This window comes from Gymnodraco acuticeps, unplaced genomic scaffold (genome assembly GCF_902827175.1).
Source record: "Gymnodraco acuticeps unplaced genomic scaffold, fGymAcu1.1, whole genome shotgun sequence".
NCBI lineage: Eukaryota > Metazoa > Chordata > Actinopteri > Perciformes > Bathydraconidae > Gymnodraco > Gymnodraco acuticeps.
Window position 1 is genome coordinate 9,963,359 of NW_022992351.1, and position 26,662 is coordinate 9,990,020.

A 26,662-nucleotide genomic window follows, 5' to 3' on the forward strand; every position below is an offset into this window, starting at 1 on the left:
TTGACGATGATCTCTCGCGTGGGGCCGCGCTCATGTTTCAGGGTCATGCTCTTGTTCTGTCCACCCAGGTGGTCCCGAAGCCCCTGGGCCGGAGGTGAGGTCGTGTTTCCCTTTGTTGCTGGCAGAGGGCTATCTGGCAGCTGGCATCGGCTCAGTCAGACCTCATTTATGCAGATCTCTATTACGCCGAAGCAATTCCTTGAACCAAATGTTTTTTCAAAAGAGTAAGACTCAAGATATGAGGGCGAAATTATTTTCAGATTGATGGTTGTGTTGAACAAAGCATCAATAGTTTTCTCAGAAATTACAATGGATGTCTGCTAATGCTGGCATCTGCCTGATGATAATCACTCTTTAGAGCAGGGGTGGGGAACCTTTTTCCTCTCAAGGGCCATTTCAATTTTGTCAACATCCTCCGAGGGCCGTACAAATGATTGACCTCTGCTTAAAAATCACAGCACATTCATTTGGCCTTTCTTTCATGTTGTGCAAAGAAAAAGCAACCTCTTAATCTAGATATCTTGCCATGACTCACGTATGCATGCACGTGCACGGTCGTGGCATGACCACCAAACAGAAAGATACGGACACACGATGTGTGCAAATGTACTTAGTTTCCTATCCATGTGAACATGATTTAAGTGGGGGGGGGGGACCTAAGATATTCCATAGATCATGAAGAGATCTATGGAAACATCTCTCAACACGCCACTGGGCTTACAACTAAGACACAGCCACGCAAAAACTGCAGCATGTGTACGGCTCCTTATGGGTACTGCCATTGTTGAAGTCCCGGAGCGGCGTTCTGGTGCTCTCCGTCAGAACTACACTCCTGTCAGACGAGACATATACCACGTGATGACACGTTAGGCTCGTGTTGTGTTCAAGTACCATGACCGTTGTCAGGAAAAACAGGCACTCGCTTGTTTAATTATTTTGCAGTCTAGATTTCTTTAATTTTTTTCTTTTTTGCGTGTGTTTATAAATTACCTCGAGGGCCGTACCAAATGCTCTCGCGGGCCGTATATCCACACCCCTGCTTTAGAGGTCACAGCTCAACCTGCTTCATTAGTCATTTTACGTCAATGTGCTGCTTACCATTAATATCTTTGATTTAAAAAAATAGAGTAAGGTTAGACTATTCGACTATACCTTACATTTATGAAGTGATACATTTGAGAGCTCCTAAAATTCTCTGAAAATATTAGTTTTTTGAACAAGGAAACACATGCCTTCACATTTTGTTGGATCCACCTCATCACACCACAGACGCCCCCGATAAAACTGGATTGCCACAGGCACACGTTAGTGAGGTGGTACAACAGTATTGAATATAACATGGTGCCATCCTGTTCTGGTCATTGCGTTTGAATTGCATTGAGTTTCTGATGCACAAAACATAACCTAATCCAAATCTGTATGTTGTACTGAGCTCATCTTTATAGTATTAAAACATTACATTGCATGTGACTTGTTAGACACTTTTACCCAAAGCGACTCACATTCGTCCCCACAGTGTCTCGCCCAGGGACACAGCGACATGCTGACTGCAGGGGGGATTGAACCAGTGCTTCCCTGATCCGAAGATCAGCGCACTACTCCACAGAGCCACAGCCTCCCTGAAACCTTATAGTATAAGAATACTAAGAATAGACTTAATTTGCAATACAAAAAAACACATAGTTGCTTCAAAAGCAAAATTACAATAGGATTTATAAAGCACTTATATCCATACATATTGCTTGTTAGGCCCAAACTAAGGCTTAATGATAAATATAGAAAATGCAATTTGAAAAAAGTATCATTTTCCTTTCTCACATAATTAACAGTGTCTTAACAAGCTGTAGAAAGTGACAGTCGATTTCATCTGCTATACTGGCCACCGTCAACGTCAACCGTCAACGTTAATTGATGTCAGAGTTGTGAGTTGGCAGGACCTAAACACACTAGAATTATCTGGCTAATACAGGGATTTTTCTAAAAAAATATAGTATCAGGCGCGGATCTTGTATGTAAGATACTGTATCAATTCAGGCGAGAACACGACGCTAGTATACAAGATGGCGCTGCAAACGTAAACAATAACTCGACGACAGAGCCCCGTAAAAAAAAAAGCTGTCCATGCCATCTCACGGTCTTTTTGACACCCTTATTGGGGCAATTATACAGTTTATGACAAACATAAATATTGTTTTCTGGCATCACTTTAACATTTTACGGGAAAAAAAAAATCGCCATTTTGGTATGAGCGCGCAAACCGAAAGTAAGAGGGCGCAGCGTCCCTGATACCCGGTTTAGACAAAACCCTGTAATATGCATGCACATAAAGTGTCAGTGAGAAAAAAACCTTTGATGCAATAGATGTGGGCAGTGTCTTTTCTTTTTTTCTTTAAAGATCAACAGATGATTTATGAATTGCTTGGTACACATCTTATATTTAAAACTATCAAGGCCACAATTATAGAAAATAACAGCTTTTAAAATTCACAATATTGGTCAGAGATGTCTGATATTGCCCTAACATTGTTAAACATGTACCAGTATATTCTCATTTAATACATTCGTATGCATTTATTTTTGCTTTTTTACTTTTTCAACCCCTTAAAAAAGGTACTGCACAAGTAACGTTTTATCACGTCTCATTAAAAATACATTTTAATCCACTATTCTTCATGTCTTCCTGAAGCGTTTCACTCCTCACCTTTTAATCTTCTCTCGTCATATTCACACGCAATTATTGCTCTTCTTCACTCATATCCAACCTCCTTTGTTCACACTTTGACTCGATGCTCCCCCTTTCTCTTGCATCTCCAATATTTTCCTCTTTTGTGTGCTGGACTGTTTTAATCTTTAATTCCAGTAATCACTCCATCTTGTTCACTGGATCTCCTTCTTGATCCTCATCTCCCTTTCAAACCACACCTGCCTCTCCCTATCTTCCTTTCTTTGAGTCACATGATGGACTTGGCTCTTTTGCCCCTTTCCTGCTGGACAAAAAAACCTCTGACATCTTGCTTTTGTCTTCAGTGGGAAAGGTTTCAATTGGCATTCATTCTCGCTGCATTAGTCATAGTTCATATTAGCTCCATCTCCAATCGGCATTGATGGAAACATGACATCCAGGTGGAAACGGCAATTTTCGCTCCTTTTCCGACACATGCCTATGACTCACAATGAGGTGGATATATACAGTAATACATAAAACCATTAGTGATTTGGAAAATTATTATAATGTATTAACGTACAAAACACACATATCCCCAAAGCCACCACACTCCAGTCAACCACTTAACAAATATTATGCTAACCTGACCAACACAAAATAAAACTCATCATAATTGTCTTTGGTGGTTTTTTAAATGTTTGACCAATCACCAAACGCTGGTTGAGAGTTTGAAAGAGGGCCTGAATATGTTACATATATAAACAACTAAATCTCCGTTTGGTCTGGCACATCTCTGACTTCAACATGACACACTAGAAAAAGAAAAAAAAAAAGGCGTTCCTGTCTACCGGAAATAGGAAAGCAGTCCATTATCTATTCATAAAATAACCTGCATTTACACACACATGTTGGTGGAAATAAGGTATACTGTTTGTCACATTCTCTCTTCCTCACATACTGACTATCAGGAAACAGTCAAATGAACATTCATGAAGGTCTTCGTAACACACACACACTAAAAGCCACCTCACAAACAGAAAAGATAGAACTGAGGCTAATAAATAAAACACATGTGTACCCACATGTAATCAGTCGGACACACACACAGACAGATGCAGGTCCCATGCAGCCAGAATGTGAACAGATGATCTGCTTGGCTGTCAGGGCAAACAGGCTGGGTTCAGAACATTGGCAGCCACACAGCGTTGGTACTACTAATTGCCTCTGCGTATTCTCTTGGTGAGATCCTCACATGCAGAGTGAGTGGTGTGTCTTTCACACCCTCTGTGTGCAGGATGTGGTGACTCAATGTGAGATCACATGAATGCATGCGTGTGTGTGTGTGTGTGTAATATATGATACGGTTTAGTGTTACTTGTGAGAACTGACTTGTGACAGCCCACTGGTCTTGACATTTCAGGACATTTTGAATTGTGAGGACATTTTGGCGAATTCTAACACTGGAAACAGCTCATTTTGGGTTACGCCTACACCTAACATAACATGTTAGCATGTGGAGTGGCCAGCACTTTCGGAAAAGATTACCACGTGAAAGTCAAACCACTTTAAAATCTCTGTTTCAGTGACATTTAGCGTTCCTTTTAAAGTGAACCCCAACTATCTTGACATATCTTTAACACTCAAGCCAGAGCATAAAAAGTGGCTGTGTTGAGCTTGAATTCAGTTTGTTAACATGAATCCAATAAAGAGCAATAATACGATAGTACTTGTAATCACATGGAGGATTGGCCAACTGTTTGTCACGTTACCAAAATAATAACCAAAATGTAAATTAAATACATTGCATAATTGAATATTTTAGATATGGTGACCTTTGTTTAGGGTCAGATATTACAAGCTCAAGCTGTGTAGCCAGACGTTGCTCAAACCCTTAGAGCTTTATTTTCTTTAAATCTAGTGAAAAACCCATGTTTCCAAGCAGACCAATTATTTAGGGTGAGTTTTTAAGGAAATGTCCATAAAATCTTAGAAGATATCTTCAATATTTCCACTTGATGGAACGGTGCAGTCATCCAGAACATGCCGTCTGCTGTCTAAATATTTTACTCAGTGTAAACATCCTATATCTTCCATGGAGATTTGGAACAAGCTGATACAGAATATGATTCTGTCAGACAAAATTCAAAGAAAAAGACGAGGCTTTACAAGTAGATATAAAATGGAATGGTACATATTAGTAATAAAGGTCCTTTGTCAATTTGTACTGCTATCAACATTGATAGAAACAGGTTTACACTTGTTGCTAAGGATACCACTCTAACTAATGCATCGTTTGCATTTAAACCACATATTAAAGTTACCCTTCAACCCCAAACAGGTCCTATACCTCTCTGCTGTATTATTGAAGTACATACTTGTCACACACTAAATCCTTCCTTATGCTCCGTGTTTTATCATGACATCTGTCACATTGCCACAGAAAGTATACACAGTGGATTTACTTACTTTTGTATGCTTTAAGTAGATGATAGTGTCTGTTTGATCTATTTTCAAGGCCCAAGGGGATTCATGTTAATCAATTGAATGTCCTCAGCAAAACAGATTCACTGAGTATACAAGTGTCCAACAGATCACCAGATGATGAAGAAATGTTATTTAATTTTTACAAGTGGCATGTTTGTATTGAACAGGTTATTTAACAGTGAAATAAAACTATTTTAAACTATTGTGAAGCACGGAAAAAGTGTGTGCATTGAAATTAACCATTAAGATGACATAAACATGAAGTCATGAACACTAACCCAGGCATTAGTTGTCTAACTTGAACCTAAGACACTTGTAGCCAGTCTCTGCATTCCCCTTATTCCACAATAAGGGGAATGTCAACACAGACACCTGTCAGCCCGCACTCTGCTGCTCCTCAGCGCCGCTCCCCCTCCCTCCCGCTGAAATTATGAATGTAAAGCGTATAGTAATCATGATTGTTTTCATCTGATTTCAAATAAACAAAGTCTTGGTTTTTAGAATATTAAACTTGTTTTGCCAAATTCAGATGATAAATACAACTTTTAAGCTTGTAAAGGCATAATTACTGCAATGCGGCAACTTAACGTCACAGCAGGCATAACAATAGCCAGTGTTTCTTGTGAGTATTTCCCCGGGAAACAAACACAATACACACAAACGCGTCACAGATTATTTTGCGGTATTTGGCTGCCGAACAAACTCATGTACGCAGATCGCGACGTAACTAGGAGTCTAGTGGACGGTATCAGTACTACAAGTAAAACAACATTTTTTTGGTGGGGGCCGCCATTTGCCCATCCCTGTGCTAGATCAAGCCTTAATGGCAACCATTTTTCCGTATACGGACCGCGAGACCATTTGGTACGGCCCTCGAGGTAATTTATAAACACACGCAAAAAAAAAAAAGACTAAAGAAAAATAGACCGCAAAAGAATTAAACAAGCAAGTACCTGTTTTTCCTGGCCAAGGTCAGGGTCCTTGAACACAACACGAGCCTAACGTGTCATCACATGGTATATGTCTCGTCTGACAGGGGTGCAGTTCTGACGGGGGTGCAGTTCTGACGGAGAGGACTGGAAAGCCACTTCAAAAATGACAGTAGGCCTACCCAGAGCCCTAAAGCAGTGGTTCCCAAACGGTGTGCCGCGGCACACTGGTGTGCCGCGGGATTTTGTGACAACCATACGTTATTATTGCAATTTCCAACTACACAAAAAATTATTATTTTTTAATTTACTATATCAGTACTTTGTAGGTTTATATGTACGTAATCTGCGCGACTTGCGCGTCCACATCTCCACGTGCAGTGGAGAAACATGTAAACATAAACATGGCTGAGTCAGTATGCCCATTATTTTTGAGTTCGTCCGAAGAATAGACAGGAATGTGACGGTGAGGTGCAAACTGTGTCCAGGCCAGAAGCTGTTATCCACTGCTGGAAACACCACGTGGTCAAACCTCAACAAGCACCTGCAAAGAACACATGCTAAGGTGAAGCAACGCACAAGCTATTTGTTGTTTGTTTATATCACGTAGTCTTTTCTTCTTCTTCTCTGTCTTCCGGTTGTTGCCTGTTTTGAATGACAAATACAAACTACCGCCGCCTGCTGGTAAGGAAAGTTATTGCCACTCACGCATGCGCAGATCGTACGTGCTCGGGCGAGTAAAGTAACGAGTTATATTACATTTTTAGTAACGACCCCATCTCTGGAGTTGGCGTCATCTACTCTGGTTTACATGAAGAACAACAGGATGTCACGGCTCTCTGTTGAACAGGACTTGCGAGTGGCCCTCTCCTCAGTGCCACCAAGGATTAAAATATTCTGCGCGCCCCGACAGGCACATGTATCTCACTAATTTGTAAGTCGGCAAAATATTTACAATAGCACATGTTTCAATGCTGATTGTTGAAATGTTACATTTATAATTTGTAGTTCAGGACCATGGAAAATGCAGCTTCCTTGCATTGACAGTTCTCTGTGCTGAATTTCCTTTGCCTCATTTTTAATGTTGTGACCTGTCTGGTTTAAATGAGTGTGTCGCTGCTTTGATGAAGCCTAATTTGATAAAGTTTCAAATTAATTTCTGAAATATTTCGTTAATAAATATTTCATGAGTAATATAGTTGTCTGTCACATTTTATTTGGCATTAGTAAATAATTATGCACATTTACAGATATTTTACATGATATGAGTGATAACACGTGTTATAAGGGCTATTTTGCACAATAGGTGTGCCTTGAGATTTGTACTTGTCCTTTGGTGTGCCTTGGGCACAAAAAGTTTGGGAACCACTGCCCTAGACAGATAAGAGAGATTAGTATCTCTAGGGCTCTGGGCCTACCCATAAGGAGCCGTACACATGCCGCAGTTTTTGCGTGGCTGTGTCTTTAGTTGAAAGCCCAGTGGCAATCTGTTCATCTGTCATACTGATCATACAGTCAATAACTTTGTTGTTATTAGCATCTGGTTAGCTAGCTATGCTAACGAATATAAGAAGCTTTTTCTCCAACCAGTGAGGCAAAGGCACATCTTTATATGATCATTATGGTTTTAAAAAAATAAGAGAATAAAGTAAACGGGTATAAAATAATATGACAGTACTAAAAAGTTGTTATTACTAAACAAGAATACAGTTTGAAAGGGGAGTGATTTGTAAAATATCCATAAAGAAAAATAAAATCTGCTTTCAGTTCTGTTTCATATGGGTGTTGAGAGATGTATCCATAGATCTCTTAATGTTCGCTCTCAAAGTGCTGCAGATTGATGCTTTTAACTTCAACATTTAAAAAAAAATCTTCCCGTTGGGAACATGCCCCCCGGAACCCCCTAAAGGGGGTTAGGTCCCCCCCCCTCCATTTAAATAATGTTCACATGGATAGGAAACTAAATACATTTGCACACATCTTGTGTCCATATCTTTCTGTTTTGGTGGTCATGCCACAACCGTGCACATGCATACATCGAGTCATGGTAACCCCACCCCTGCTCTAGTGGAACATTTCCCAATGGGAAGGACCAGACATTGGGAATTTTATCCAAATGGTATATAACCAAATTATATTCTTGATGAAATAGTAAATATACTATTTGAATATGAAGCAGGAATGTCTAGCAAGCCTGTGGTTGGCCATATTCATCAGTTTAGATTAAAACTTTTTCTTTAAAGGAAGTCTGATGTGTCACCTAAGGACAGACTGAAAGGGTCAGATTTGCAATCTGCAAAGGGAACCGGAAGATGTGGTTAGGGTTATCTGATTAGGATTCCACCCAGACGCCTCCCTGTGGACATCCATCTGGGAGGACACCTTGGGGTAGACTCACTCAGAGGTGTAATATGTCCTTATGAGCCAGGGAAAGCCACATGATCCCCCAGGAGGGCATAGGTGGCCAGGGAAGGGACTTCCAATCCCCTCTTCATACATTTTTGCCAATGCTTATCGACACCAGATACATAGTAGTAAACTGTTAAGGGCTTTCTTACCATTTGCGATAACACTTGAGAAAGTGTCAGAATATATTTAAATAGAAGAGAAACTTGCCAAGATGCAACGCAGGCCTGACCAATTACCTCCAAAGAATTGTAGGTCCAACACCATTTACAGCATTTCTACACAGACATTCAATCATTAAGGAGAAGTGCAATTACCTGAACTACAATGACGCACACGGTACATTTTCACACCTCCACCACCACCTCCCTGCTGCCATTTTCTCTTTTTAACATACGAAAACATTTTGCATTGTGATAAGTTATGATTAATGAATCTTAATACTTCCTGCAAATATTTGTTTCCCTTTCTTGGGTTTTAAGGAGACACATCTGCAGCCAAAAGACCAAATGAACAATCAATACATATTTATGTATAAGGACATTGTTTTAGTTTATAGGAAGAACTTAAAACATGATTGAAGTAGCGCTGTGAAAATGTTAATTATTTTCAATGTGTCTCGACTACAGGTGAACATTAGAGAGGTGTTCATTTTGCATTAAAGCAAACATCATAAAATAAGCTTAAATGCTGAAATGGCAGCTAAAATCAGTCATTTAAAGAAAACAGCCTTTTCTTTACATTATGAAAAACATGTTTTCTGTTTTCTTGTTTCATAAGAGACAGTTTTTATCCCATAAATTGACACAAAACACATTGTTTTCAGAAACTTTTGGGCATGTCCTTATATGAGTGCTCTTCTTGATAAATGTATTATTTCATATTGAAAGCGTAGCCTTTTGTAATTATTATTATTTATCCTTTTTTGCATGGTTATCAACTATATTTTATTTTAGGAAAATCATTTACATCCCATTCACTTCACCTTTGTGCTTGTTGGACTAATAAAGTGGTTTGTAACTACTCAATACAAATTGCCTATTTAAATTAATACAATATGTTAATGATGTGACCAGTGGCGAGCCGTGACTTTTATACCTAGGCCCTCTGACCCCCCTTCCCTTGGAAAAAAAAGAAGAGATATTACGTCTCAACGTAGACTTCAGCGGAATATCAAAACAGCGGTCCGGGGTGCAAAACGCATCAATGACAGCGACCCTCTACCACACAAAACAACATCATTTATACCCACACCTATCATGACAGGGCACCCACAGCCAAGTAGCAATTACAAATGAATTAAGTCGCCACGGCGGCCCGCAATGAAAATGACAAGGCCTACCTTTGATGATCAAATCACTGAAACACAAAGTCCATCCTCCTGTCCTTTTGGATGAAGCACTTGCGGGTCATTCAGCTGATCCTTTGCCACTCCAGTTTATCATTGTAACTCAATCTTGAAAATGACTCGGTTAATAATTTCGCAACGATGTCCTCACTATCACTGAAGTGAGCTATCATGAACGAACTTATGCTAATCATAAATCTATCGATCATAAATCTATCGATTAGATTTATGATTCCAAAATAATAAAAGTAGGGTAGACATGTGGATATTATCCGGCTGAACAAAACGTGCATTTATCTAACAGGTTCGTTTTCCACAGACCTTATTTCCAGCTATTTTCCAAAACCCTATGGAGAAATCCCACTGCTTTCTGTCGAGGGAATCCGAGCGAAGCTTACTTCCGGGTTTTAGGACGCGTCACTGCACCACTTGCATAGACCTCACAGCGGGCGGAACTTGTCATAAAATCCGCGAAAATAATGCCCGCCCATTTAGAGGGAAGATATGATTGGTCAATTGTACTGTCATTTGACATTACTCTCTCCTTGAGTTACTATAGCTGGCCCTCTGTGAATGTAGAGAGGGACCAACAAGCTCTCCCGTCTTCACATAACTCGCAGAGACCGCATTTAACCCTTCACATTCCAACAGAAACTGAACAGGCAGATTCGAAGGATTTATTTCTTTGGAAATATTATTTTAAATACAATTAAATCAAGTTATTTTGGTAAAACTAATGAAAAATGTAACAACAAAAAAATATTAAAAATAATATTTTTAAAAAAAAACGTTTTTTTAAAAATGTTTTCAAATATTATTTTTTAGAATATCTTAGGCCCTCATAGAGGGCCTAGAGGGCCCTGACGGCTCGCCACTGGATGTGACAATGCTATAGTTATGGCTACATTGTTAATGCTCAGGGACCATAGAATGTATTTATAAAGTGAGGGACCTTGGTTGTCATGATAACAATATTTGTTAAGTGGATAACGGAATAAAAAAACATATATTTTAGGTCACCTTGTCAAACAACCAACAGCACTCCAATCTGTTTTGTGTCAAGTCACAATTCAACAGAATCAATAAGGGATCAGACAAACAGTTATTAAATCGACCTGCTGGGGATGACAGTGTTGAGGGATTGTGGGTGGGGAAGCGGGTGGAGTGCGAAGGGCTTATAGGAGCGGCAGCAGTTTAATGGTGTGTTGTTGTCATCTGAGACGATACATGTGTCTCTCTGGCGTGAACTATATTCCTGAGCCCTGTTGTTCATAATCATAATAATAACGGTGAATCATTTGCATTGTTTCTCCGCAGCTCTCACTGTCTCAGCTGGCAGCTACTTCACGCTACCCGACCATCAGCCACTCCAGCTCGGCGTTGCCGTGGCAACAGACGTTTCCCTCTCTGCTCCATCCCTCCCCACTGGCATCGGCCCACCAGCTGTCACATGTCGTAAGATTTTCACCTCCGTACGCTCGCTCACACACACACACACACCACACACACACACACACACACACACACACACACACACACACACACACACACACACACACACACACACACACACACACACACACACACACACACACACACACACACACACACACACACAGCCTTGTACTCACACCCTGAGGAAGATACACAAGTAGAAAAGGAGTCAGAGATGCATTTACACATCTTTAGGTGGCATTCAAACACACAGCATAAGCCTGTAAATCCCCAAGGATATGCCAACAGACACTCGGTAGAGTTCAAAGACACACTCACCTTTACAGCACATACAGATACACGCAATGTGTTTTGGTGAATAACTGAATGTAAACAGAACTTGTGTTTGTTTAAAAGAAAATCCCACAGGGCACTTTCAATAAGGTACTTATTTTGTGTTTGCCATCCTTTATATTACTATTATGTGTCAATCCATGTCAAGTAAAGTCAAGGCAATTTCATTTATATAGCAAATGTATATATACTACGGCTGAACGATTAATCGATTTTAAATCGAAATCGCGATTCGAGATGATGCAATTATCAAATCGCAAAGCCTGCGATTTTTTTACATTTTTTTTTTTTTCTTCTTGTGTGTCAGTCATCCACACCAATCAGAAGTGCTGTGCTCCACATGTACCAGCCATTGTTAATCAATCCGAAGTGGCCCATGATAGAAGGCAGCGACGTGCAGTCAGGGGAGCAGGGGAGGCAGCGCCTCACCTGTCATACTCCAATGTAACGGAAAAGAAAAACTAAATAGTAATAATAATAAAATGTCTCCACTGATCTGTGTTGTAAATGTGATTTCTGTATGATTCCAATCGCTTTTTATAGTCAAAATCAGCAAATTGGCCGAGCTCCGCTACAACTACGGGTAGCGATGAGAAGTGAGGCAGGGACGAGCTCTGCCTCTCGTAAGCCCACAGTAACTGGCTGGAGCGCGGGCACTAATTTAACGCGGGCACTTATTTTGTGAGCGCGCTCAAGCCAGTTACTGTGTGGTGAGGTGAGGCACAGATGAGCTCTGCCTCACCTCAGAATGCGTCACCCCACAGAAACTGGCTGGAAAGCGGGCCTAAGCGCATGCCTGATACCATCTCACTGTATGTCACCAATGTAATGTTTGTAGATCCCTTTATTACATTTATCCTCGCCATCCATAGTCTCTAAATAACTTATTTCACGTGTATATGATATTTAAGCTCGCTGGTCTCATCATACAACGGCAATGAAAAAAGCACCAGGGGAGGCAGCCATAACCTCTGCCGCACTAAAGGGGGCGCAAGTGAGCCCACAGGTTCTTGTTGCTACTGTTATTCTACGCAGAGACGGAACGCAAACAACAAACTAGACTTTTGAAACTAGAGGAAGATAAGGAGGACTTTTACAAAAAAGTAATAGAGATTGTTGTCCAGAATGATAACATGGACTTCATCTTCAAGTCAAGGTAAGACCACCATTGTAATGAAAATGGGATCTTACTAAGAAAGAACAATCCAATATTTAGATTTTGGGTATCCTTTTGTTGAACAGTCTGTTTAAAATGAATCGAAGCATCAGACTAAAAAAGCTTTTGAAAATAACCGAATATTTCGATTAAGGTCAAAATATAATATTTGTAAATCTGACTCTGAAAGAGTCAGTGCCTCACCAGCCATGAACCTCACCGCACGTCACTGATAGAAGGTGATAGACAGATTGATCCAATCACCTGCCAAGTATTTTTGAAAATGTCTGCCCTTTCCAAATGGCTTCCAATGGAGCTTTCCTAGATGGTTTGGTGAAACAAACCATCTGAGTCAGGTTAGTAATGCTCCATCACATGTTCTACATCTAAAAGGGTGAATCTTTAACTGAAGCTTGACTTTAAAGCAACCCAACAGAAGTGTCATGTAAGTTTAGTTATTTCACTCGTAGCTCGGGCTGCGGGGGTGCTAGAGACGGGAGTATGTTGATACGACCTTCCTAGCCGGAGTTATGGCCGCATTTTACAATAAACTTCCGTTGGGTCGCTTAAAAAGAAATATCGCAATTCGAATCGCAATCGCAATATTTGTCAGAAAAATCGCAATTAGATTTTTTCCCAAAATCGTGCAGCCCTAATATATACAATCCGTACGGCATACAACGCCTGCTGTCCGTAGACCCTTCAGCAGATACGGAAAATCCCGCCATAATAAATCCTTTAATGCGAGGAAAAAATGAAAGAGACTTCAGAAAAGGATGTCATGTTTGCAGAATAACGATCCTTATAAAATTACAATTAGACAATCAATATGACAAAATGATATATGTAATGCCAACATATAGGGGAAAGATTGATTCAGGAAGATGTCAAACAGCTTACAGGTGTTGTCAAACAGATGGAGCACGTGTCACATTACTTTCTCTCCTGGAAAGAGGACAGGATATGCAAACTAACAAGAACAAAAACTCATGCAAGCAAATCATGACGCAGACAGGATAAAATAACAAACTACACATTTCTATATCCATTTGATGCATGAGGAAAGTAGCTCAGATGTCCTTCTCACTATTTGCTTACACCAACTTATCTGTGGTTTTCCTGAACATATTGGACGGCTCTTTATCATAATCAAAACAATCTTAACTGGAACCATTCAAAATGAACAGACAGTAGTTTCCATCATTGTGCAATTGTGAGGATATCTGGACATTTGGATTATTAGTTTACTTTGTTCAGTAAAAAGGTTGTATGTATAAACTGTAATTTAGTTATAGTAATCTGACGAGTTAAACATTTCTAAACATTTCTTCATCCGCTTCTCTGTATTAAGTTCTTTTTCATTTTCATTTTGTGTTCACAGTCAATTGTGAGGCTTTTTTCAGAGCTGTCCTGGCCGCTCCACCTGCTTTTACGCATCAGCACAGCTAAGAAGGACTTTGCTCATATTCTAACTAGACAGCAGTAGCTTTAATGGGTTTTCTTCCATATTTCATGCTCAAATCCATATGGCTTAAGCTATGAATCATATTGCAGGAATAATCCAGGAAATGTGGATCAGGCTTACTGAAGATAACAATATAATCAGACACACAAATGGCTAAAAAAAGACACAATTCAATTTGTTTTTTCAAAAAACTGACAAGGTTGTGCTGTAGAAGAACAGTTAGAAAAATGTATGTATTTTAAATAAAGTATATGTATCTCTAATCTTTAGAAAATCCTGTAATTTGGTATGTGTGGTTACATTTCAAGCAGTGGACTTGTTTATACCATTAAATATGTCAGGTGAAAGTGACATGCCGTATGTACAGCAACACTCATCAACATGATCTAATGTCCTTACTTTTTGCAGTAAAACATTTTATTGGAGTCTTTGATTTGATGATTTTTCATAATTAAGCATGAACCAATTTGCAGTAATGCTTTAGTATTACAACTTTTAGTACTACACTGTTTCTTTTTATGATACAGTACACCAATTACCTATAACGCTGCTGCTGTACAATTTGAGGTAAGTTGTTTTATAAGATCCAAAGATTCAAAACGTCTAATGTCATATCCTAACATGAAAAAGACATACAAAAAATGTAATTAAATTAGGGCTGTCAGTCGATTAAAATATTTGTGTGTGTGTGTGTGTGTGTGTGTGTGTGTGTGTGTGTGTGTGTGTGTGTGTGTGTGTGTGTGTGTGTGTGTGTGTGTGTGTGTGTGTGTGTGTGTGTGTGTGTGTGTGTGTGTGTGTGTTATATTATCTATTAATATGTAACAAATATATTCCATTTCAGAGCAGAAGAAACAGCCTTCAAGGGTCAAACTCTGCATATACATCATTCAGCAGTGCACAATGAAGCTCCAACATTCAACTGTATGAACAAGCAATACTTTGGAATCCAAAAGTGTGTGTGTGTATGTGTGTGTGAGAGTCTCTTTAATCAACTCCTCACAGCTCCTCATATCTGTTCAGAAACTAGACAAAAGTTGAACATGTACAAACCACAGACTGTCTGTGTCATGGTGAATACAGTCGCTGCTTTAATTCTGTCTTTAGGACGTTGTTGTGAGTTTGGACGGAGCAGATACAGGTTAGTTTAGCCTGATCTGATCGAATGGAGATCGCTCCATTCAGAGAACACGCATTTTAAAAGTTGTTCGTCTGCCGTCTTGTCTGCACACTTGTCAAAGCATGGTTTTTACTAACCGTTATCAGTATTTAGTTACTTTGGCATCATTTTGAAACGTGTATTACAATGAAATCACGGTAAAATAGGTTAATTTTGTCGTAGTTTGTTTCCACCACAGTATTTACATCAGTGGTTCTCAATGTGGGGGGCATGCCCAGGGGGGGGCGCGAGAGACCAGGAGGAAAAATGGTTAAAAAAATAAAGATTACACTTTTTTTTTTTTTTTTAAATCATAATTTCTAAAATTATTGATTCGAAAATAATATGATACAGTACAGTACTATTACGTCTGGGTCTCTGTGTTTCATTCAAGCTCTGTGTGTGTGTGTGTGTGTGTGTGTGTGTGTGTGTGTGTGTGTGTGTGTGTGTGTGTGGTGTGTGTGTGTGTGTGTGTGTGTGTGTGTGTGTGTGTGTGTGTGTGTGTGTGTGTGTGTGTGTGTGTGTGTGTGTGTGTGTGTGTGTGGTGTGTGTGTGTGTGTGTAGGAAAGACAACTGTGATGGATCGTTGGAGCTATGTGCAACTCAAGGCATATGCTCGAACGGGAGCTGCCTGGACGCGGCAATCATGTTGCGCGCTCATCTGAGTGTGCTGACTTTTCGTAGGCTACAATGTCCCACTGTCTGGGTACCTGCATAAAGTCAAGTGCTCGGCACAGTTGTCGGCTAAATGTCGCTCCTCTGTTTTCATTGAAACAGCTCCTTATATCCGTTAGCGCAGCTAGCTAGCTAGCACCAGATGTATGAAGGTAGATATGGTGCAAAATGCGAGAGCGTGTAAAACCTGATGTGAGCACTTGCAGAAAATAAATCTGAGTTTGTGTGCATACATTTACACTTGTATAAAATATCCACGTAACTGTAAATCAAATTTGAAGTCACAGAAGAAAAAAATAAGTTTTGTAGCTTGTAGAAAAAAAATGAACTTAGTGGTGAAATGTTCACTTGCAGAAAAATACATATTATTTAAATATATTTTCCATTACAACTGCAACTTGGTTATTACAACCTCTCAAATCAGTCATTACAACTTGACGAATCTGCTCTTTGGCAGTATAAATCGACGAATCTGCGGTCTTGACTTTTGCTACACTTGCGATAAATGTGTCGCAAAAGTAATTTTCACCTGTAGATGTGGGGAGGGAGGGGGGTTGGAGCGAAGGGGCGGAGCTATCAGAACGACGAGGCTCGGGTCAGTCACACAGTCACAGCCACAGTCAGGTCGAACCGGATGACTGCAGGGCTAACGGTTCGTGTCGCTACCAGTCCGCTGACATGGCGCGTCAATCAAAGGTATGTTTTTCCCATTACTTGCCCAGTATTACTTTGAATATTATTATTGTGATTGAGTGATTGTGATATACAGTTGAGTTGCTCAGTTTTTTTAGATTGTCAATACTATTACTGTATAACTAATATATCAGGTTAAGAGGCACATTCAAATAAAGATTGGTCTTTAAATACATTTTGTCTCTTGAATTGTCTGTCTAAAGTCAAGGATATAGAACTGGTACTTAGTTGTAATGGTACAGTCTGGTTATTATGCTGTATGGAGGAGGCCTCACAGGTAAGAGCACTAACTAGCTACCATCACATGTACCTTAGCTTGACTTAAATGCATTAAACGTATAATTAAGTGATGGCAAAATATAAATAACTAATGTCATGCAAACATATTAATATTTGCTTGATTCCAGAGTTGAATTTAGCGCAATTGCATACAAACGTTAAGGGATTTTGAGATTCTGAAGTCTTCGTTCTAAATACAAAATAGCATGGATAATTTACAAAGGCTTTAAAAACACAGCAGGAGCCCAAGACAATTATAAAACTTGGTTTTATTTTCATAAACGGTTATCAACCGTTAGTGCCAAAGCAGTAGGCTATAATCAGTGGCGGTTCTAGACCAATTTGACTGGGGGGGCCACTGGGGGGCCAGTTATTTTCTGAGGGGGGCACAATAAATGCAGGACGAAAAAGAGAACTAGACAGTATGAAGTAATTGGGCATAAGAAAACAATGCAATACAGTTATTGGTATTTGTTTCAGTACACTTATTTATTTCAGATAGATCTTATAGTTATTACTGTTAGCTTCAGCTTAAGTTATAGTACAATTTTTGCACTAACACCATATCATATTTATATACAAATAAAGGCAATGAACAGTTACATCTCTACTTTACATAAGGGTGTCTGCATCCCAGGCTGTAGTTTCCTTCCCAAAATGTCACATTACAGCAACAAAATCCTGCAGTTTTTGTGATTTTTGGCAGACCGATCAACAAATAAGTCAAGATTCAAAGCCTTTGACCTCCTTGACTCAATACTAAGCAGACCCAGATTGCTCAGTCTCTCTGAGAAAAGTTTTGACCAGCTTCAATGTAGCTCACAGGAAGCAGAACTGACTGGGATTGCGACTGCTATTTTGCAGAGTCTGAAGAGCTCAAAAAACACTTCTTTATAAGGCTCAATGAACTGAACAAGCTCCACTGTACTATCAGGTCTCTGCATCCCAGTCTTTATTTTCTCTAAAATTCTGCTGAACTGATGTAGCTCATGCCCCAAGTCCTCAATATTTGCATCATACAACTGAGCAAATGAAAACAGAGTTGTCTCCTTCAGAAATGCATTACTTTTGGGGTTAAGAGCTTGGATGCTATTCATCATGTCACAGTTTGTGTTTGAAAACCGTCTATTAAGCTCATTGAGCATCTGATCAATGACAGGGTAGAAAAAGACTGTACGAAACCCGTGTTTATCTTGTTCTGTCTCTCTCTGTCCAACAGTAGGCTAGTCAGTACGAAGCTTTCAGCAAGTTTAGAGCTCAGTCGTTTTTGTCGTTTTGCTGCTGGCTGTATTGCAGTATCACATTGCTCAGAAATGTTCAACACTTCATCCCACAAGTTATCAAAAAATGACTCCTGCCTGAAGTCATTCAATGTCTGAACTAAAGATCCAACTAAATCCACAGCCTTTGAAAGGTCAAGGGATGAAGACTGTAACATGTCAGAGAGAAATGTTGTTTCTGCAAACACTTTACGGAGTGTTACAAGATTCACAATGAATTCTAGATCCAACTGTGCCAGCAGACCACGTGCCTCAATAGATCTCTCACCATTGCGTTCTTGGGCTATGTCTTGCAGTACTCGCTTGAGGGCCGGTAATCTATCCATAATGTTAATGTTTCCATTATGCTACAATGATGGGGAGTTGTCTTTTCTCTTACTGTGCCACAGAACAACACAAACACTTGTATTTGTATTGTTATTATTTTTAAAGTAAAGTAACTTGTTACTAGTTACTTTGACAATTTAGTAACTAATAAAGTAACTAGTTACTTTTTTGAGAGCAGTAACTATAACTATTACTAGTTACTTTTTAAAAGTAACTTGCCCAACACTGGTAATAAATCATAATTTTTTCATTTTTTTCACTTTTCATTTTTAGGGGGGCCACAGGGGGGTCAGAGGCCAGTGTTAGGGGGGCACTGGCCCCCCCTAGAACCGCCCCTGGCTATAATATATTAATTACTGCTGTAGACCAGTACAGCCACTACTTGTTTAGCTAGCATAAACTCAACAAAGCTAGCGTTAGCTGGCTAACTGACGTTATTTTGCCGCTAAACTGCACAATATAAAACGGTGGTCTTCAAAGTGGTCTCAATCACAATAATAATATTCAAAGTAATACTGGGCAAGTAATGGGAAAAACTTACCGTTGATTGACGCGCCATGTCAGCGGACTGGTAGCGACACGAACCGTTAGCCACCCGGTTCGACCTGACTGTGGCTGTGACCGACCATAGATATATCTATGGCTGTGACTGACTCGAGCCTCCCATGAGCCTCCCATGAGCCTCCCATGAGCCTCCCATGAGCCTCCCATGAGCCTCCCATGAGCCTCCCATGAGCCTCCCATGAGCCTCCTCGTTCTGATAGCTCCGCCCCTTCGCTCCAACCCCCCTCCCTCCCCCCACATCTACAGGTGAAAATTACTTTTGCGACACATTTATCGCAAGAAGTGTAGCAAAAGTCAAGACCGCAGATTCGTCGATGTATACTGCCACAGAGCAGATTCGTCAAGTTGTAATGACTGATTTGAGAGTTTGTAATAACCAAGTTGCAGTTGTAATGGAAAATATATTTTAAAAATATGTATTTTTCTGCAAGTTCATTTTTTTGCAGCACCTCTTTTCACCCTCTGTCTGAAACCAGGGCCCAGTCTGCTCTGATTGGTTAGCTGGCCGGCTCTGTTTTGATTGGTCAACCGCTTAGAAATACCCAGATCCTTAGCCCCTTATCTTAGTAACCACAAACAATGTGTTTGAGCGCTAGCTACTGTAATAGGAATGGCGATGTTCCATAGTGCCACAACAGGAAATTGGAAAAATTGTTAAATTTACACATACATAATCTGACTCAGTATCAGTTACAAAGTTATATAAATCTTAATTTTAAAGGTACCGCTGCTTGTCATACCAGACCAAGTGAAGCTGTACTGTAGCTGCAAATAAACCTTAGTCTATTGAGTTGAGGATGGGAGTGTTTTTATTGCTTATGAATTTCATTTTGATTGCTTGTTTCATACTCGGCAGCTGATGCTGTCCAATACTTTGTTGTCTACAATAAAGCCTTGGATAAGTGTGATGCATTATGTCCCTAGTCCCCGGGCTGCTATTAGTTTTCAGTTATGGTACTCCAAGGGAGTTTGTATATATATATATCTTTGTGCATATATTGAGTCATTAAATCGGATTGCAGAATTTATTGTTTAAACCTCCATTTGTCCTTGTCCATAACCTCAACACCTGCCTATAAAAGACACTCTCTTGTCTGCCATCACACAGTGTAGGCTTGATGGCACCAGGTTCAGTTACCGTCGTCTGTAAAGCTATTACTTTGAGCCCTTTAAACATGTTAAGGGGTCTACACCATGCCTTTGCATCCTCTAAGGTAATTATCCCGCAGGCTGTTTGATCAAGGGGGAACATGGATGTGTATGTCGCGGCTTGACTTTGGCTGAGGTTATTACCAGCATGTATGATGGAAAGGCTAATAATGCGCAGCCATGCTTGTCCTCTGATAGGCCAACTGAACCAATGCTCATGCATCAAAGACCAAAAAAGCAACAACACTTGACTGGAAAATGACACCATTAGTACTCCTTAGCTAATTATCTGTGCTAATACCCCTTTAGCCGCGTGTCTCAATGACAAGAAAAGGGGATTAATGTTTGCCACAAAACATTGAGAAATGTTGAAATTATCCACAGGCTTTAACATTTGTTTTGTTCTTTTCCTGAACAGTTAATGAATGGGAAAGAAACATAGCTAAACAAGCTAAATAAAAAATGTCAGTCACTGATTGTAAATAAAATGCCTCAAAGTCACAATGGTGTTGAATATTCCGTCCTGTTTGCTTTCACCTAAATTAAAATGAGAAATTGACTGTCAGTAGCACTTAGGTTTAATTAAAAATGACCACAGTTGAGCTAGTTCTCATAACAGGAAGGGACAGAAATGTTTCACAGAGAATACATCATCCTCAGACAACAAAAATATGCAACCCTTTCACACATGCACTGCAACCAAAATACTTATCCACCCGAAGCCTGATATTTCTCATTTCTCTTTGCCATAATGTTTTTTTCTTTAACCAACACAGCAATGATCCACATTTCCCTTCATACACAGTCCTGCCTTTTAGAGGTGCTACCTAGTGCAAGTGTATTCATTCACAATGACAAATAATGCCAAACAAATGCAGTATTCACTCCTGTTTTTTTATTTAAAAAAACTACAGTACCAACATGTTCTGCAGAATATTAGTTATTTTTTAATAAATTGAGACCACAAGCAGAAAAGCAAAAGGGAGAATTGGTGAAATCTGACAACTCCAATAGCTTTCTCTCATGCCATGTTGCCTTTTAAACCTCCATAACACAATTGTACTGTCCATTAATTTCCATGCTTCCAATTTGGATTCACTCTGCATGTGTCTATACCACAGTGGAGTTGTTTTGTCCACTCATGTCCCTGTACTGTTTAACCTTTAAACACCAGCTGGACCACAGTCACCCTCTCTTTAGATGTCCTTGCCTCTTTAAGGAATTGTATTAAAAACCCATCCACCCTAAATATAGTTCAAATTTGGTTTATGCAGCTCTTTTCATGTTAGCCTCTGTATCTTTATCCTCTCACTTTGGTACAGGCCTGCTCAGGTGTCAGCAACATCGCCCACCTGGAGATGGACCTCCAGCGGGAAGGGGACGCGTCACCTTTGGCTCCAGACGAAGGAGCGCAACTTCAGGAGCTGCCCTTCACCCCTGTCCATGCCCCTGTCATCACACTGGGGATGAATGTACCCAGGTGAGCCTGAGAAATGCCATGAGAAATGATCTGTTATAGAAAGTCAAAGGCTTTCTTTTAAGTAAGAGGGCTACATCACAATTTTTGTGAAACGGTCACGAACAAATTCAATTAAGTTACTGTTACGACCCGCCCTCTACTTAGAGACTCGTTGGGGAGACCCGCAACATAAAATACAACACAGCAAACACGCAGCATTTAACGGTGTTCATTTATTGTGATACATCCGTACTTACATGGCCAACCGGCAAATGAACAATGCGCTGGAGGACAGGAAACAAACAAAAGGACAAAGGGGGCCTGGGCCAGCCACAACACGGGCCGTAGGACCCAGAGCTTCCCTCCGCTACCCAGAAACCTAACAAATCCCTGCGGGAGAAAACAATGCCGCGAAAACCTAGACTACCTGTTCCTCCAGAGTACATAAGACACAAAACACTAGGAATCTACAGATCCTGAAGCAGTAGAAGGAGGAAGACCACGGACAACCTCGTCCGGCGTTAAGATTGGGGAAGAGAACTCTTCTCCTCCAGCTTCTGCTTTTCAAGTCCCCAGCTGAACGTAATTAGGACACCTGGGGGAGGCGGAGCCAGGGGCGGACCAGGTGTGTCTGTGCAGCAGGGAGACAGAGAGACAAACAGGAGGGGAGCACGTAACAGTTACAAAGCTGGTTGAAAGGCCAACGTATCTTGAACTCTCAGACACCAAAAAGTCTGGCAATGTTGACATTCGGTGATTTTTGAATAGTAAGAAAATTAAAAGAAATAGCAGGCCAGAATAAGCTACGGCTTTTTTATGCTGTAATACATCACTTATAAATTGCCTTTTACCCCAAGAGTAACACAGGACTGCCTTCATAAAACATGCCAGACATAATTTCCTTTACACGTGTTAATTTGTGGTCTTCCTCCCCTAGGCCTCTGAATCTCCATTACCCGTGTTAAGGTTAGTTATTTGCAAAAACTGAATTTAATCCATTCAGGTACCATTCTGCACACCGAAAACCAGGGCTATCCCTTATCCTGAATAAAAAGTGACATAAATACCGCTTAATGTATGTTGGTGTTGGCATCAGCTGTGTAATATGAGTTGCAATAAAGAGGCCAGCTGTTATTCGTAAAACACTAAGCGCTGGCCAGTTAAATGATTGACGCTTATGATGTGTGGCCTTGAAAATCGATTTGATTGGGATTGAATCGGTTGCACTCTAGTGTATTCCAGATATATGAAGCTGGTATGATTTGGCCATCTGGCTTTCCGAGATTAATACATAATAGCTCACATTCTTTTAAAGAGTCCCTATTGAGCTTTTTTCCCCTTTCTTGTAGTGTATTGTTGTGTAATGTGTAATATACGTTTTGATGCATGTAAATGGTCTGCAAAGTTTCTATCCAACAACCCACAACACCATTATAGGCTAAGGAGCGGGACATCTCCAAGCAGTTGACCAATCACAACAGAGCCGACCAGTTAACTAATCACAGCAGACTGGACTCTGGTTTCAGACAGAGAGTGAAAAGAGGTGGCAGCACAGGCAGTATGAGAAAAAACAAAGCACTTTTTTAAACATTAAAGCACATAAACATGTCACAATTGAGGCACACAATACAAATATGAACCTGAAAATGAGAAGAATATGTCTTCTTAATCGTAATCTCTTTGATGAGGAGTTTCTAGGGTGGCTAACGTCTCCATTGCAGCACCGGAGATTGACAGAAAGTGTTACCCAGGTTTCAGGAGACATTATTGAATAAAGGAGCCACTTCAAACATGCCTCTGTTTTATCTGGCCGCGGTATCTCTGTGTACAGTCCTTCATTACCACAAAAGTTCACTGCCTCGCTATCTACAGAGGGATATCGATCGGCTCTCTAATTGGCAGCATGTGTTCGCCGTGCGGTACAGCGATGTTGTCAGAAAGCGGTAGAATCCAGCTCAGAGCCAATTTGAAGAAATCGTTTTGTCAGCCTTTACATTCCACTTTGGGTAATGGTCTCAGCATTGTTTTTTCTTTGTGGGAATACATGATTAAATCCAGCTGTAAGGCTGAGGTTTTGACTTTGATTAAGTTTGCTACAGAATACATTGCTGTGAGCTCTGAGTTTACACAGCAGCTAATAATAAAAGTTTTGGAGAAGATATCTTAATGGCAGCGGTAAAGCTGACCACCAATGAGAAACTCTGCAAATAATGGGCACGGTTACTCCGAAACAAGACCTTGCATTAGCAAAGAAAGTCTGTCAATAAGCAGCGGGCATCGAAAACACTTTCCCAATCCGAGAATTTGGATCCAGATACCACGCTGTTCAGTTCACTAGACCGAAACATCTCTGCCTCTTCACTCTGAGCCAGAACATCTTTTTGACTGTGTTCGGTACGGGCTGACCCACTTCTTTTGAGAAGAACAATGAATCTAAAGAAGTTTAATTGAAGTTTGCCATGCATATCTGATTGAGTCCCCTTTGAAATAAAAATGACGTCTTGAATATTAATCCACCCAGGCTAAATTAAGATCTAACTTTGAAGGCGTGAAATTGACACAGCCACTGAGGAGAAAGCCCAATCGACTGTCTTCTTCACTGTTGTTGCCTTAATTAGTTTAATGGAGGCTATGTTACTTTTATAATAACCCAAATATTATCGTTCATTTTTCCTGTGCTTGCACTTTAGCCAGACATCTGTGCACTGTGTTTATCATACCCAGAGCGTTTGGTGTCAGTGTCGAGAGCATAAGTTATGAATGTTACCATAGTTGCGGAAAAACAGGTAGCCACTATGATTACAGATAACTGCCAATTATGTTGGGTAAATCCAGAGGGGGCGATTTGGCATCCGTTCCCTCTCCCCTGTAAGCGTTCTCGTTCTTCTGCTGCTTGACGGATATTACTGACATCCTCCTGCTGTCAAATATTGAAATCAAGTCCCAATAAGTAAGGAATCCCAAAGAAACCGAAACAAAACTGGGTCTGAAATGATAAAGCAGCACTGTATTCTGCTTGGATCCCAAACTAATTGTAAGCCTCATTTACAACCGCAAATCGCCCAAATGAGGCTGCTGTATCTCTGGTTAAACGCATTACATCCAGACCCTCGTAAAGCATCAGCATTCACGCTCGATTAAGTATTTTCTGCTTGGCGAATGATCGATGTTTGCTCATGACTCTCGAACTGTCCTCTAATTTAACAACTTTCTCCTTTAGCTCCTGCTCAGCCAGCTCCAGGAGCGCACTGGCCCACCTCTACTCAGCTGGCTTCCCCAACATCGTTGACTCTGATGGGCAGGTGGCTGAAGTCCTGGACCCCACAGAGCCTGTGACCTTTGACCTCAGGCGGGAAGAGATTGACCCTCTACAAGGCAACCTGCTGGTGTTCCAGTTTCTGGCGTTTACCAGGTGAGGCCTGTGGTGCGGGGTCACATCAGTGTTACCAATGATAACAGCAGCTGATGTACTGCACAATGTCTGTCCTTTTGTCATAGAGATCAGTGCAGATTGGTTTATGATTTTATGCTCCTGAGATATTTCTGTTAATACAATGATTTTTTTATTTATTATATTGAGATGTGGCAGTCATTGATTTGATTGGTTGACAGTAACTTTATTTTGTATGAATCTAATCTACTTAAACTACAGGTACTTTTGGGGTTTTTCCATTTTATGTTACTTTGAGTTCCACTTCTCGATACCTTTTAGGGATGTATTGTGCTTTTTACACATTTATTTGACAGCATTTTAAGGTAAGAATTTAAAACACAAAACCAGTGACACCTTTTTGGCTTGGAACGCTAATACAAATCATTGTAATTGGAGTTACATTTCAGATCTCTATGCGTCATTAAACGTGCAACCAAATGTAGATGTTTCCCTCAAAGCATCTCACATGGTTTTATGTAAAAAAAATGAGTTGGTGGGAAAAGTCGGAAAAATATGACCTACAGTAAGGATGTCATACATGAAAATATATCAGACAGAGGGACCGAAATATGCACTTGTATACACGTAGGATTCTTAATTCACTACTTTTGATTATAATGGAATATTTTTATATTGCTGCATGGATACTTTTACCTAAGAAGTGCATTCAAAAACTACCTCCATCACTGTTTGAAACACTCAACTAACATATTGTAGACTGAGGCCACAGGCCATTTTACCTTGTATAGGAAAATATACACACTTAATGCATTATTGTGCTCAGGCTGCCTTGAGATTTCTCTCTTTTTTCTGTATTGAACTGCAGCCAAATCTTCAATACACTTAAACCGTGCCGGCATAAAGTCCTGCCAGTCATCCGCTACACACACGTCAGGTACATACTCAGACACCGACGCACACTCGCAGTCTGAAGAAAAACACACAAGCAAGGGCTGAATCGCACATCTGTCAGCGTCTCATCACAAAAAAACCCTAGAGCCCGTGTCCCCTCTGTCAGAGCTGACAGTGGAGGGGGGTGGGGGGCGCTGAAGGATGGGTACAAAACACACCACTGCTTGTGTCCTTCTATCCTGTCATCAGCAGCATCAGCAGTTTGATAAATCCAACACACATCTGTCTTGTTCATCGCCATCATGCTGCCATGACTTCCTGCGTACCAACTTCAACACTTGACATGTGCAGCTGTTCTCTCTCCTAGGTGTTGATAGACATTGTTGCTTTCAATCGAGTGCCACAGTGACGCATCCTAAAACACTTTCTAATCGATAGATTTATGATCGATTGATTTATGATTAGAAAATTATAAAAGTAGGGTAGACATGTGGATATTATCCGGCTGAACAAAACGTGATCCGTCTCTTAAATGTGTGTCAACTACAGACCTT

The 26,662-nt window shown here is 40.3% G+C and overlaps 1 protein-coding gene across 6 annotated transcripts in view; it reads left to right on the forward strand.

The window, feature by feature from the left end:
- Nucleotides 1–26,662, forward strand: part of nphp4 (nephronophthisis 4) — a 210,465-nt gene that overhangs the window by 127,287 nt on the left and 56,516 nt on the right. For all 6 annotated transcript variants that reach the window (XR_004568358.1, XM_034209256.1, XM_034209257.1 and 3 more), the window contains exons 12-14: nt 11,150–11,287; nt 21,687–21,844; nt 25,044–25,235. Coding sequence is in view for 5 of the 6 variants with exons in the window: in XM_034209256.1 (XP_034065147.1) it covers nt 11,150–11,287; nt 21,687–21,844; nt 25,044–25,235 (488 nt within the window). In the remaining variant the exon portion in view is untranslated. The remainder of the gene's footprint in view (nt 1–11,149; nt 11,288–21,686; nt 21,845–25,043; nt 25,236–26,662) is intronic.